The sequence below is a fragment of the Doryrhamphus excisus genome, chromosome 23, assembly GCF_030265055.1.
Source record: "Doryrhamphus excisus isolate RoL2022-K1 chromosome 23, RoL_Dexc_1.0, whole genome shotgun sequence".
NCBI lineage: Eukaryota > Metazoa > Chordata > Actinopteri > Syngnathiformes > Syngnathidae > Doryrhamphus > Doryrhamphus excisus.
The window spans coordinates 11925163-11939386 of NC_080488.1; the positions used below are offsets into that span (position 1 = coordinate 11925163).

The following is a 14224-nucleotide window of genomic DNA, read 5'->3' on the forward strand; positions in this document are numbered from 1 at the left end:
TTTATTGCTTATATAAACATTCTAAACAATTTCTGGTAAAAATAAAATCTATCAATAATTATCATAAATAAAATAATCACAATGACTTTTACATGGCATTATATTGCACAATTAAAAGCCTTAACAAGAATCACAGAACACAAGTTTTGTTGCTCAGATTTTGTGTAGCAGGAATGTTGAGGTTCGAGTATCACACATTTGTCACCTGGGAAGGGCAACACTCAATCTGAACCTTGCTTGTCTTTGCTGAATTTAATCAAGGTCTACAGATAATCCGTTTGAACGTGACGACTCAACAAACACATTGTTTACTTTCATGACCTGTTACTGTCGCTAGACCAACATGATTCATACAAAACACTCAAAACCTCCACTGGTTGTGGTACTGAACTGCTGCTTCACGGCTACTAACAATCAAATAAAAGAAGAAATGAATTAAATGAGGAAGTGACTCAATGAAAATAAGGTTTGTTCTTGCGGGAATGTGAGCCTGTTGGAATAAATGTGGCGCTTTCCGGTCCAGCATGTTTTAGCAGATCAACATGACTTCTCCGTCTTCATCTATGTCGACAAGTCAGGACTGCTTGACAGCAGAAAAGCTGATTCTGTGCCCACAGAGCACACCATTCGGAACAAAAATCTATTCAAACTTCATAACAACGCCACTGTTGTCATTTTAAATCATGTGCAAAGACTAGAAGGAAAAGGACAAGAATTCATCGCATTGTTGTTAAGTTTATCATGACATCCTGCTTCCAGGCTGTAAGAATTGATGTTCATGATGCAAGAGAAAATAATCCCGAATGAATAAAGTGGCAATGCTTGAAAGTTGCCAAGACTGAGGATCCTTCCATCGCAGCATCCTGGCAGCACTTTCCTGCAAATAAAAACACGGAATGTGGACAAAGCCTACAAAAAAAAGAAAACATTACATCCCAGGATGGAGTGTGTAAAATGTACTTGATCACATGTTGTCAACTTCGACGCTGAGTTCAGAACTCAGCTCTTTGAGTAACATTTCCATCAAGACCTACAGAAGAAGACAAAGAAAGTCAGATATAAAGTATATTCGTAACTACAGAAACATTCTACATACAGTAAGGGTGTCCAAATTGCATGATGGGGCTATTTGCGGCCCACATTTTTTTATTAATATACTGCAACGTACTGTAAAAATCAAATTAATTATAATTAATGGAATATCCATAAAGACATAAATATGTAAAAATGTTGGGCTTTACATTTTACCTGCATTACCACGTATTTATAAATTATTCTGACTTAGTGTGAAGTCTGTGGGGGGGGGGAAATAAGAAAATAAATGCATGAATTATGAACAAAACTCCATGAATGCTAAAACACGCACGTGCAGAAATACACCCACTGCATTATTAAATACATTTCTGATTAAAACTTCAAGACCAGGTGAAAAATTGCAAGAACTTTTGGATCTTAACAAGGTTCTAAATAGAGCTTCAAAATGCAAAGAAAGCACTGTTGTGGACACTGAATCCACAGGCTATTATTTCACTGTTGAAAAAGTGTGAACACCCCTGCTGTCCAGTAGGTGTGACATGTTCTTACATAGAGAAGATGTTTGTTGGCACTAGCTTCCTGCAGGGCATTGAAAACCTTGATGACTCCAGAGCGGGCATTCTGCTGGCCGACTAGATTTGCCAATGCATCTGACGCACAGAGAGACATATAATTTATCTGTTTCGTCATAGATTTCCCTTTATTGATCGAAGCGATCTTTTAGTAGCTACCTGGAATGTTGTCAAGTAGTTTTTGTTGAGCTCGTTCCTTGGTTTCAGTGCGTTCAGCGTCAGTCTGGACTTTGACATGTGGCGCGAGAATCCCGTTGGGCCAGAAAGTGTCCTTGAAGATGTTGATGTAACAGACCAACATCTGTTCAGAAAAGATCCAGTTTACTGTGTCCCTGATCTGTCTGGAATAGAGGAGAAATACACTTTATTACTAATAATTCATCATTCATACATCAATTGGGAAAAGTGACTTGTACTCACTTGTTAATAGTTCGTCCAAATGTCACCTGGACTAGTGCAATAAGTGTTTTCCTCACCCATTTAAACACTGAGTACAAGGACAGAAGGACAGATTTTGATTCAATAATATGAAATAAAATGTATATTTTGAAACATGAAATGATCCTCTGAAGGAGTTGTATTCACACAGGCAATAATGTGCTCCAAGCTGACCCACCACAGCCTTTACAGCCTTCGCCACACTAGGCAAGTTTGCAACGGAGCATCAAGCTGATGCTGGTGGCTCAACACAGGAGCATTTTCCAGGTTTCAGAGACTGAACTCAAAGCTAAAACTGGCAAAATGCAACAAAGTGCGTACATGGAAAGTACCAAAGTGAATTCAAGGGTCAACATGCATGCCAAGTATGAAAAATGTGTAAATGTTGGCAGGTCTGAATTGATATTGGCTCTCACAAAAAACAACTGTTCCATCAAGACAGAGTCTTCAAATTGGAAGAAGAAGAAGAAGAGTGCTGCACTGACTTCCTCTGAGTTCAAAGATCTCCCCAATGAGCATGAAGCAGGGTTCAGCCAGGGCATCTCTCTTCCCATCTGTCTCATCACCATAGTCTGACATGTCGCTGTCGTCATCTGCCTCCTCCTGTACACAGCAATGACAGCGCACGTCAAACGAGGAGCAAAGTCGGCTTGACAGCTGGGAAAGAGCTGCGTACCTCCGTATGAGAGAAGAAATCTCCGGGAAGCTTCTCCAGGAAGGACGCCAGAGAGAAAGAAGACTTCTTCTGAATGGACATCACCTTCAAATATCAGACAGCAGCACAAGATGACATCAATACACTGAATTGCTACGCTCATATTTCCACACTAAATGAATGAACACATCAGGTTGGTGACCTTTAGATGCTCTGGGGACGGGCTGAGGAAAGCGTAGAGAGCCTCTGACTGACAGAGTCGCTCATCTGTCAGCAAACGCTGCAAAAACACATACAATGCAAGCTACTGAATTCACATATTACATATATGTCATATCATTCTCACACTCATTTAGGGTACAGCTTGTTATTTGTGTGTTGTTTTATGGTCAGGCTAAGCTTGAGGGCCTTAGGATTTCATCTTAATGGAATGGTTTGCAGCTGAGTGTGAAGCTTCTGGAAAAGATTCAGTTGGAAAAGGGTGGATTGGCCTCCCGGGCATGCTCAGTCGGGAGGAGGCCACAGGGCAGACCCAGGGCATGCTGGAGGGATTATGTCTCACAGCTGGCCGGGGAACACCTCGGTGTCCCTCCCGGTGGAACACCTCGGTGTCCCTCCCGGTGGAACACCTCGGTGTCCCTCCCGGTGGAACACCTCGGTGTCCCTCCCGGTGGAACACCTCGGTGTCCCTCCCGGTGGAACACCTCGGTGTCCCTCCCGGTGGAACACCTCGGTGTCCCTCCCGGTGGAACACCTCGGTGTCCTCCCGGTGGAACACCTCGGTGTCCTCCCGGTGGAACTGGAGGCGGCCAGAGGCTGAGAAGACTGGGCTTCCTGACTGAGACCGCTGCCCCCGTTAGCCGGACGCGGATAAGCGGAATAAAACGGATGGATGGAGAAATAAAGAAAGTACTACTCTGTAAAAAATAAAAGGCCAACTATTATTGAAACATAAGCATCATTTGACATATTGTTCTTACCTGTAGAAAGATATTGAGCTGGGTTTTGCTCTTGTCTAAGAACTTTTGGTCAATGGATTTGAAGGGAAGTTTGCTGAGTGATGGTAACTGGAGTTTCTTCAAAGATGGAAAGCACTTAAGGGAGAAGATTGAAATGAATCAGAATGATAATGTATGTGACGTAAAAGCCAAAAGTAATGAAATGTTTTGCAATACATTTCCACGTGGTAACTGGAATTAGTAGGCTTAATGTCGTGGTACCTCGGTCAGTTTGCGGTGTAACATTTGGAATTCAGTGAGTTTCCTTTGAACACTCCAGCAACTTTTACCCATTTCCTCACCCTCCAGGAGGCTCACACACACATTGTAACACGCTACAGTCTCCCCACCTTCCTCTGCAGCCTGAAACAAACAAACACAAATTTAAGTTGGAAAGAATTTCAATTTTCATCATATAATACGTAAAAAATATGCAACATTGGTTTAAATGTGGATTTTTTTTTTACCAATAGGCCGTATTGAAGCCCACCACAGCATGATTTATTAATTTATATATTTGTATATGAAACCGCAAAATTCAAAGTGCAAAGTGGCGAGGTATGTATAGGACGAAGGAGGGTTCTACGTCTTAAACCCCACAGTAAATGTACCACACATAACAAACATTACTTCAGCTGTAGTAATGGTAGCCCTCCAGTGGCCCAGGTTTTCACACCACCAGTCAGTCCTGATGATATGTTGCTGCAGTTCACTGTATTCTCTTTCCATGGCTCCGATTTCTTCCTTGAGTTTGCTCACAATCTACAAACACAGAGACAGCAGGAGGGAAATTCACAACCATTTATTAACTAATAATTATTCATCATTATTGATGCTGTTCAATACCCTCCGATGCAAAGAAAATCGTAGCAAAATCCTCGTTTCCTTACCCTTTTATCTGGTTTGGGTGCATTCTGAATCGAGCCCAGGGCCTGTCTCTTGTACTCCAATTTGTCATACAGCTGGCGGAGTTTAGTGGCAGCATAGCTGGCCTGTTCATTGATTCCTTTGCTGCCCTCGTCACACGCCTTCTCGCCAGCATCGAGGCCCTGACACTGCAGCACAACAGTTAGGAATTGATATACAAGACATGAACAAATAATATCAACAATACTGGAGCAGGGATAATGCTGCATGCATGGTATAAAAAGTACTACTGTATCTGACCCCTTCATCCTTTTCCTCAGTGCTACACTGTGATTGGCTGTGCTGCTCCTCTCGCCTGATCAGCCTCTCATACAGATCGGAAACCAGGAAGGACGGATAGTAACGCTCTCTCATCGTCTCAGCCACCTAAACAATGACAAGCAGCGGCAATATAGAACACCGTGACTGCGACTGGTACTTGGGCTTTAGTTCTTTTGGAGAATACTCTTAGTAACCTGGTCCTGTAGTCTCACAAAAACTTGGGTTCCCCTGTTCCCCACCAAACTTTGTTGGATCTCCTTTAGCAAGAACTTCTCCACCGGAATCTCTCTGCTCTCTACAAAGAACTTCTGGTAGATTTCCCCGACAATTTGGGGCACCTCATTCTGTTGAAACGGAATATATAAGATGCATTATACTGTATTCATCATTTCACAGAGTTGGTATACGCGTACAAAAGCACACAAGTGACCTTGTTGGCAGTTTTCAGGGTTTCCACCAATTCCCAGAAGCTTATCAGTGCTCTCTTATCAACTCTCTCCATGTAGTCTCTGAAATGTTCCCTGTAACCTGGATTGCACATGATGTCATCAAACAGGAGAATCTGGATGTAAAGTGAAACGATACAGAGACACATGGAGTTTATCTGAAGCAAAAAACATACTGATCAATATTAGGCATTAGAGTCTGTCAGAAAGTATACCCTCTGGCTTTGAGGATCATCACTGTCATCAGTTCCTCCATCTTCATTGTTCTCGTAGTTTGGTCCACCGAGCAGACGGATGCGTTTCTCACATTGTTTCTTAGCAACAGTCAGCTGATTGATGTATCGTTTCATGTCTCGGGCTCTAAGCAGGTCTGCCTTCATAGCTGCTGATTCTTTGCCTTTTCGCTCTGAGACAGAGATAGGGAGAGACGGGAGAGACAGACAGCAGTTACTTGGTGTGGAGGCACCAAGTCACGGCTCATTTGAAGAGATTCATATGCATATGGTTTTAATCAACTAGACTGGACTAATTGGATATTGTTTATGTCTTTATGCTTCACCAATAATGTTTTATCATTAAGCGATGAGATCTCACAGCGGTCCTTGAACACCCCATAGTTGCTGTGAGACGCAAAATTTAAAAAAATGCAGCGAGGTGAAAACAAGTTAATATACGATGGTAAATCGTTACTGAAATTACAGCAGGTAATTTTAGATTTTTGCCATTCGCTGGTAGGCAAGGAAGACAACCCCGGCATAAAGTGAGGATCTACTGTAATATGAATGAGTAAGCATGAGAATATTTCCAGGTACCTTTCTGTTTCTTGAGCTGTGGCAGGCTGCTGATGGTGGTGGCATGAATAATTTCTACCACTATCTGATACCTACAGGGAGGAAAAGATGAAAGCGGAAAGGTCTGTCTTGATATGTAACAAAAAATACAGTATTACCATATGGCAAATATACAATAATATATGAAAAGCATGGTATGGGTTATGCTATAAAAAAATACAGCATTGCGACGTCTGAAGCTAGCAAATACCTGGTAATAACGAGACATAGAAGTATAATGCGATTCTGCCTCGAGGTGTCTGATACTGCCACAATGGCACTGTCTGCTCCCATGGTAACCCCCACAGCAGAAAAATGAAGCGCCATTAACACTGTTTGCTAAACATGTTTGCGTACACGGCACCCAGCACGACGGACACCACACGTTCCACGTTAGTGTCAAAGCAGAAGTTGTGAAACCTGAGTTGTTTGAGGAAAATGACATCTGTGGAGGTTGATATCAGTTTGATAAAGTCTTCATAAGAGGCAGCGTAGGTGTAGCCTTTCTTCTGCTGCTCAGCCTGCTGCTCCCGCTGCTCCAGTTGAGACAGCAACATCCTGTTTATGGAGTCGGGGTCGCTGAGCACTTCCACCAAAGGCTTCATCACTGCAATACATTCACAACACACAGCATAAAGCAATTCCCAAATACACAGGTCACTATCCCATAGCACAATTGTTGTTTGGGAGAGGTCCCTCTATGAACTACACAAAAGATTATTATTATTATCAATTAAAAAAAAAAACACATTATTTTATATTATTTTTGACATGGATGTGTATACATTGACAGCTCCAGTTGCGACGGTACAGCTATAGAAGGTCATCGTTCTTTTAAGTACCTTTAGTTGTGATGACTTCTGTGAGGCAGCAGCGTAGTGTGTGAGACTTGGCATCCTTTTGTGGTAGTAGACATAGCAGCAGTATTCTGGCTACACAGCGCAGGAAGGCCAGCTCTGACTCTGGACTGACCAAACAGGGATGCAGGGGAAACGGCCGAGCTCCCTCGTCCGGTCTGTCGCATTATAAAAGACACACAATGGAGAGGGTGCAGCGCAGGTATGCTGTCAACTTAACTGGCAATGCTAAAAGTCTTGTTGATATTAATACAAAGCACCCTAATATATTGTATTTGTTTTTAAACAACATACACAAAAGGGGAGACCGATTTCGTTAAATAGGTCTCGCTTGGTTTGCCAAGATAATGAAGTGTTTCTGTGAGAGAGAATGTGTGTGCAAGCAGAAAGGGAGTGAATATTATGTAAATATTTCCTTGCATTCACACAAGCTAAACTAAACCGCAGGGGGTGGACATAGCGAGTCAGAGCTCTCTGCAAAAGTCACAGAGGTTACATCATTATATGACTGGACTACATCACAACATTAACAATCACTCTTCCAAAGCTTTTCATGGGTGTTCAAACTGTGTGTGCGTACCTTGCAGATGCAGCCTTGAGGGCAGTGAAGTGTCGATGCAAAATCCGGATGGTGTCATAACACACCACGTTGACGAGATCTATATCGGCAAGTCGGAATCTCAACTGCCCGATCATCTGCCACCAGTCCTCTGACAACATGGAGTACAACTGGCCCTCGTCACGACTCAAAGGAATGTACCAAGATAGGATGTAGTCTCTGTAGGCATAGTCCAACACTGCAGGGAGAGCAGATGTGTGAGTGGAATATCTTTGTGGAGGAAAACAAATTAACATGAACAAATTAAGAAGAGGTTGCACGGTTAGACGAGTGGTTAGCGCGCAGGCCTCACAGCTAGGAGACCTGAGTTCAATTCCACCCTTGGCAGAGTTTGCATGTTCTCTCAGTGCATGCATGGGTTTTCTCCGGGTACTCCGGTTTCTTCCCACATGGTTGAATGGTTGTTTGTCTATATGTGCCCTGTGATTGGCTGGCCACCAGTCCAGGTGTATCCCGCCTCTCCCCCAAAGACAGCTGGGATAAGCGACCCTCGTGAGGATAAGCGGTAGATGAATGAATGAAATTAATAAGAAAAAACGAGGTACATTGTTTATGAATTTATGTCAATTCCAGTGTTTCTCAGTAGGGGGCAAGATTCCTTGTTTTTTTCTCTTTTAAGTTGGCACTACCATTTAGCAGACAAAACTTTGGTGTTGCAAGAACCTAAACTCATTTTAGAGACATACAATTACATTACCATGGTGACAAGTCCGCTGTATCGGAAACTAACAAGGAACGTCAGTGAAAAATCGTTCACTCCAACAATTGTTTTCCTATAAAAGGGGGCCCTGAGAACCGCCCTAAACTATACCGTGTATTGTAGGTCTTCAACAAAGATCCCACCAGTGTCATGTTGGATTAACAATCAAACGTAACATTTTTCTAAACGACATCCAGCATGTGCAAATATACAACCTCTGTGTCAATCAGGGAGCCATCTGTTTCTCAGTTCCTCTAATCATCGTGTGTGCATGTTGCATGGCCCAAAGAGTTAAAAGATCTGTCTGTCTCGAAAGACAAGGAGGAAGAAAGACCCATCAATCAGCAGTTTTTTAAGAAACTGAGGTTTTCTGACATGGTGACAGCAAACACGGTGACACATGTGACATTTGCCCACAGTAAAATGTGAGTCATAATAGGACAGAAAGTTATCACAGTTTACCACTTATGTACTGTGAAGATTGACATTTCTGACAACAAATGGATGTTTGTTTTGCATTTCCATTATCACACATAATATCGCATTGTATATTCTGTGCATGTTCTCATAACGCCTGCTTGGATTTTTTTATGGTTTCCCCTACAGCCCAAACACATGCATGTAGATTCTAAAATGTCTGTATGTGTGAATGTGGAATGCTTGTCCAGACTTCATCAGTCCAGGGTATACCTGGCCTCAAAACTCAGCTGGGATAGGCTCCAGCTCACTCGTGACCTTGGACAGGATCAGCAGTATAAAATTAATCAATAACTATTAAGGGTGTCAGGAAATATCACAACGTGACAATATTTCTCGTTTATGAGAACGGCCGTAATGTAGGCTCAGGGAAGCCAGAAGCCAATCAGACTGAACTATGGCATTGCTACTATGAATGATAATACACGCACCGCACATTAAGTACTTTTTTTTTATTGCAATGAATTTACATGAATAGCATATTATTAGCACATATTAATAGCATTATGGTATATCGTTTGCATTTGTTTAATATTCCTTAAGGCTGTCAAAAACATCACATTAACGGCGGTAACTAATTAGTTTAATTAATTCTGTATATATTTTTAGCTTAATTACTGCATGTGCACCATGTCAAAACACCCCATGTTGTGTCCCCACAGAATCAAATCTTTTAGAACTTTATTTATTCTGACCTAAATACATCAGGAACAGTGCAATTCCAACATCATGTGTGTATCTTCAACTGCCAAACACATCTCTAGTCCTCCTTGGAGCAACACTTTCTCATTGTCACAAGACAACAGGGTGCATTCAGGGGCACTCGGAACATCACAACAATGTCTTTATTATACATGTATGTGTATGTTTGATTACAATTTTTAATCATTTGACAGCACTAATGTTTAGGGATAATGTACAGTATGTTTCGTGTCAATATCCCAACTGAACACTTAGATGTGGAGCCAAAGCACACTCATCTGCCCACATGAATCAATGTACTGTCACATACTCTATTTTATCTCCAAGAGAAAAGTCATGTGTCATAAATCCGTTTTGCATCATTTTCTTCAAGTCGTGATAATCAGCAATCAATTACAGACAATCCCCAATCATAAACGATCACGTAATCTATTACTACTGTATGCCTTTCCCTAGTTATAATGTAGCATAACAGTGTCAAAACATGACTTGGTTACCTTCCTTCAGGGCTTTGTCCACATTGTGTGACATCACCACCCTCCGACTCTGGCTCTGTGATTCTTGTGCCGGTGCCACAAACCGTGTCTGAAAAACAAGCATTACATTATTCAGCAGGAAATGTAGGATGGCGCTGCAACTGTTGGTCTCATGAGCCTGATAGGGGCCCTGTCCCAGTGGGGCTACAGTAAGGTTCTTTCATTAAAATAAATTCCACAAATCTCAAATTGTGTACACGGTACACAAACCTCTTGGCTGAAACGTTCAGATTTGACAGCCTCCATTCGCAACCATGCCTGTTCTGTCAAGGTTCCGGCAACAAGGCCACGCTCACTTTTGTCACACACAACGTCCATAAAAATGTTGTGCATATGCATCATGACAAATTATGCAAATTAGATAATTACATCATCAAGCGCCCCACCCCATGCAACCCATCACCACAAATAAATTCATACAAAATAAAAAGCGAAAAAACTGCACTGAGCAGGTGGCCGATGACTGCTGTGTAAGCAGCACGTTGCCAGATGGACTTTCTAAAATTGTGGCATGAGAAATTTAATTAATTCATCTTGTGGAAATCTTGCGACATTCTTTACCTGACGGTTCAGAAGATTAAGGTGTGGCATAAAAACGTAAATCTGCAAAGTCACAAATGTAGGATAGCGCCCCTTTAAATGCAGCTATTATGCTGACCAAAGAAATGCTTGCAACATTTGTTTCTCCAGTCAACATGAATAAGTTATCACAACACAAGGGTGAACAAACATAGCTGCAGATCTGCTTGTTAAAGACAGCCAAGATAGCATCCTTTCCTTTAAGGAAGAATCAGACAAGGTCCATGTACTGTACGTGTGTGTGTGTTTGTGTTTTGTGACATGACTTGTCTGTTATGAAACAACAGTGAGGGTGTGAGAGAAAGGAAATAGTATTAAAGAGGGAAGAAAGATCATGATGGGAGAGCACACGTAGGGGGAAATCATGACTCAGAATAAAAGTAAAAAATACTTGAAGAGGAAAAGAGGAAATGCTTTTATACCATGGCTTGTTTTTGTTCCTCTACTCATTCTAGGTTGCTTCTTTTATACTTAAATCACATCCCAATGCAATAGTTCCAGTATACACTCCAGTAGAGTTAGTCCAGATCTCTTCTATGTTTACTTCACAAATATACTATATCTTTTGGTGTAGTGTTCATCTTGTTACATTGTACACTTACACTTTGTTTACTTACACTTACATTGTACATTTACACTTCATTATGTGCCACAAGCAGCAGTGTACTAAAGAAAAGGAAAGTCACATCAGTGAAAATAAACATCATAACATGTCCACCAATATTGGCTGTTCTTTTGGTCTCAAGCAAAATGGCCGTGACCATCATTAAGAATAAAGATGACTAAAGATGCTTTTAATAATGGTGACACACAAAACCTCATGAGATGGTACAGGTGTGCTTAATTTTGTGGTGAAAGGGTTTAGACGGTACCAACACCTTACCATGAGTTTCTTGAAGAAGTCCAGCTGTTGGACAGAACGTCTTCTGTGTCTGTCAAAGGAGCTGACTTTGAGAGGACTCTTGCGGACCAGCAGAACAAAGCTCCCAGCCAGGAAACACAGTAGGGCGAAGGACACGTAGATGAAGAGCTTCAGGAAGAAAGAGGTCAGGGACAGGCCTCCCCATGCCAGCTGGAACACTACTGCTGCCACCACACCCAGAAGAAAAGCTGGGACAAACCGGACAGATGAGGTAAGAGAAGAGGAAGAGCTGACAAGCCTGGGCCCCTCGCCCTCTTCCGTACTGCTGCTCCTGCCAGCCTGGTGTGTTGTGGTTGATGAGGGGGTGGGCATGCTGCGACCCCACCATCCATATATGTGCCACTGCTGGTTGGGCAGAAAAGTTGACTCCCTTGTTCGGATGTGGCGTTAGAGAGGTAGGCACACTCTTCTATACCCTCAACTACAACACTGCCTCCAAGCAGCGGCATCCCCACTCTGACATCTCCTGACAGACCTACTCCTCTGTGTCCACCGCTCCTAGCATCGGCCCGCCCGGCGGCGACAGGCATGCAGTCCCGCCACTTTCGTCATCTACGGTACGGTTTTCCAGGCAGCACCTGTGTTGACCTTGAGTGCTCGACTTGAAAGCAGCCGGGAAGAAAGGTACCCGGCTGAATGAGATGAAGCAGCGTCACCTTGGAGACAAATGGATAGTGGTAGCTTAGTGACTGGCATGCGATGTTAATTCAAGTTAGTCTGCTATAACCAACATGTCACACACATTCACCAAACGGTAGTTTACGACTTAGCCGTGTAGCTAACTGCACCATACGGCAACGCTAGCTAACTAGCCTCCCTTCTTAACAACCAATTCAACACCAGCTAACATTAGCTTACTTCAAAATCCTTTGAAAGGAGCGGGCGGTAGAAACCTTACATTCCGACGCAGCGTCCTTCAACAAAAACGAGTCGAGGGAATACAATCGCGCTTTTGGAAAAGTAGTTCAGACCCAACGGGAAACTGGCCGTCACAGTCAGTTATAAACAAGCTGTTCTTTTTTTCATCGCGCTCCAGCTGACTGACAATCTATCTTGAACGTAAAACAGTGTCAGCCAATCAGCGTTGGCGTTAGCACCAGATGGTGTGTCTGTTTTAAACACCGGGACACTCCGAGAGGTCGGGCCATATTGGGAGTGTTGGCTGTGGTTAGGGAAGAAACATCTCACGGCAAAGTGATCGATAATAATCAAGTGCACACAAATGTAAACTGTTGTACGATTAGTGTATCCAATAGAGATGGGCAATACTGCACAGTACTTGACATCGACCTGGTATCGACCAAAACAAAGTAGATACAATGTCAGTATTGTCGATCCTGACACTGATACCGATACTTTTACTAAGACTTCAAGCTTATTACGGAGGCTCAAACGGGACAACATGAATAAATGAATGCATCTTGAAATATATAAATGTGTAATTAACATGAATGAAACTCAATTTGGAATTTAATGCATATGTGTGTTATTAAATGTACAATACTTTCATTAAATACATAAACGCACCATTAAATAATTACTTGAATGTGTCATTGCATAGGTTATTGACTGATTTTAGCCTTAAATTGCTTTTAAAAACGTATTTGTATTTAGGCCTGTTGTCTCCCGGGACTACTCGATACCTTACATGCTGTAAGGAGGAAGTTGTCCAAAGTTTGCCTATGCAGAGGGTTGCTGAGCCAACAGCAGGATGTGGATTAAAAAAAAACAAACCTTGAAGCTATGCTGAATCAAGCTTTGTACAAATACGGAATGACATGATAGAAGATAAACTGGTCAAGCGTAATCATGCAGTCATGCATTGGATGACTCTGGATGAAATAAAATAGCTGAATATCCATTCATTGCAGACATGCCATTGTAAAAACTTTATTAACCACACAGACAATGTTTTAAGTCACATTTTAACATTCCTAACAGTCACCCAAGTGTAAAAATACGTTGATGTACCACTAGTATCCCTATGGATACCCCTGACTGACAAATAACTGAGAGGGACGAGGGAGACATTTGCAGAGTAATACCGCCATCTAGTGGTGTCTATGCATTATTGCCAGCATTGTTGATTGGTGTGTTTTATAGGAGTTATAATCAATTGGACTGCTTACATTTCCTTTTCTATTATCTCTGGTTATCTTGACTGTCCTCTTTGTCATTACCGATGCCCTTATCTGGTGTAATCAATAAAAGAGACAGCACATTTGTGGGGTTAATCTTTTAGATCTGGCGTTTCCAAAGAAATGCACATGTTTTTATTGTGTGTTGTTAACAATTAACTTTGCCTGAGGGGTCAAGCTTTTCTGACAGCACTGATGATCAATTGTTGAGTGAGGAGAATACCTCTTACCTATTATATACCATGTGAGGGACCAGTTTATTTTTTTCCTCGCCATTTCTTCTTTAGGCCGCTAGATGGTAGTGTCATTTTAGAAGTCTCAGTAAACACTGGGCCTCATAAAGTTTGGTTCTAATGAATTCCAGTATCATCAATTATTACACATACTTGTTCTGTACTAAAAGATATGTAAAGTAGACCATTTACATTTTTTATTTTGTTTCAGGGCCTTTTACTCCACAAGTTAATGTCATCAGTCCCCTGACATTAAAATAATTACCACCACTGCTGTGGTAATTTCATTCTATGTCTTG

The 14224-nt window shown here is 42.0% G+C and overlaps 1 protein-coding gene across 4 annotated transcripts in view; it reads right to left on the reverse strand.

Annotated features, from left to right (window-relative positions):
* The window catches only part of snx25 (sorting nexin 25), a 27810-nt gene continuing 13586 nt past the window's right edge, over window positions 1-14224 (reverse strand). For 2 of the 4 annotated variants that reach the window (XM_058063113.1, XM_058063114.1), the window contains 22 exons: window positions 11516-12210; window positions 10015-10102; window positions 7600-7816; window positions 7005-7177; window positions 6583-6769; window positions 6145-6215; window positions 5548-5738; window positions 5317-5448; window positions 5081-5230; window positions 4866-4991; window positions 4589-4753; window positions 4329-4460; window positions 3921-4061; window positions 3681-3794; window positions 2903-2980; window positions 2722-2805; window positions 2531-2648; window positions 2028-2094; window positions 1767-1948; window positions 1585-1685; window positions 961-1030; window positions 1-877 (listed from right to left, as the gene is read on the reverse strand). In XM_058063113.1, the coding sequence (XP_057919096.1) occupies window positions 965-1030; window positions 1585-1685; window positions 1767-1948; window positions 2028-2094; window positions 2531-2648; window positions 2722-2805; window positions 2903-2980; window positions 3681-3794; window positions 3921-4061; window positions 4329-4460; window positions 4589-4753; window positions 4866-4991; window positions 5081-5230; window positions 5317-5448; window positions 5548-5738; window positions 6145-6215; window positions 6583-6769; window positions 7005-7177; window positions 7600-7816; window positions 10015-10102; window positions 11516-11866 (2934 nt within the window). In that variant the 5' untranslated portion in view covers window positions 11867-12210 and the 3' untranslated portion in view covers window positions 1-877; window positions 961-964. Of the gene's footprint in view, window positions 878-960; window positions 1031-1584; window positions 1686-1766; window positions 1949-2027; window positions 2095-2530; window positions 2649-2721; window positions 2806-2902; window positions 2981-3680; window positions 3795-3920; window positions 4062-4328; window positions 4461-4588; window positions 4754-4865; window positions 4992-5080; window positions 5231-5316; window positions 5449-5547; window positions 5739-6144; window positions 6216-6582; window positions 6770-7004; window positions 7178-7599; window positions 7817-10014; window positions 10103-11515; window positions 12211-12412; window positions 12615-14224 lie in introns of those variants that run through there. The other 2 variants (XM_058063111.1, XM_058063112.1) reach the window with 2 other exon arrangements.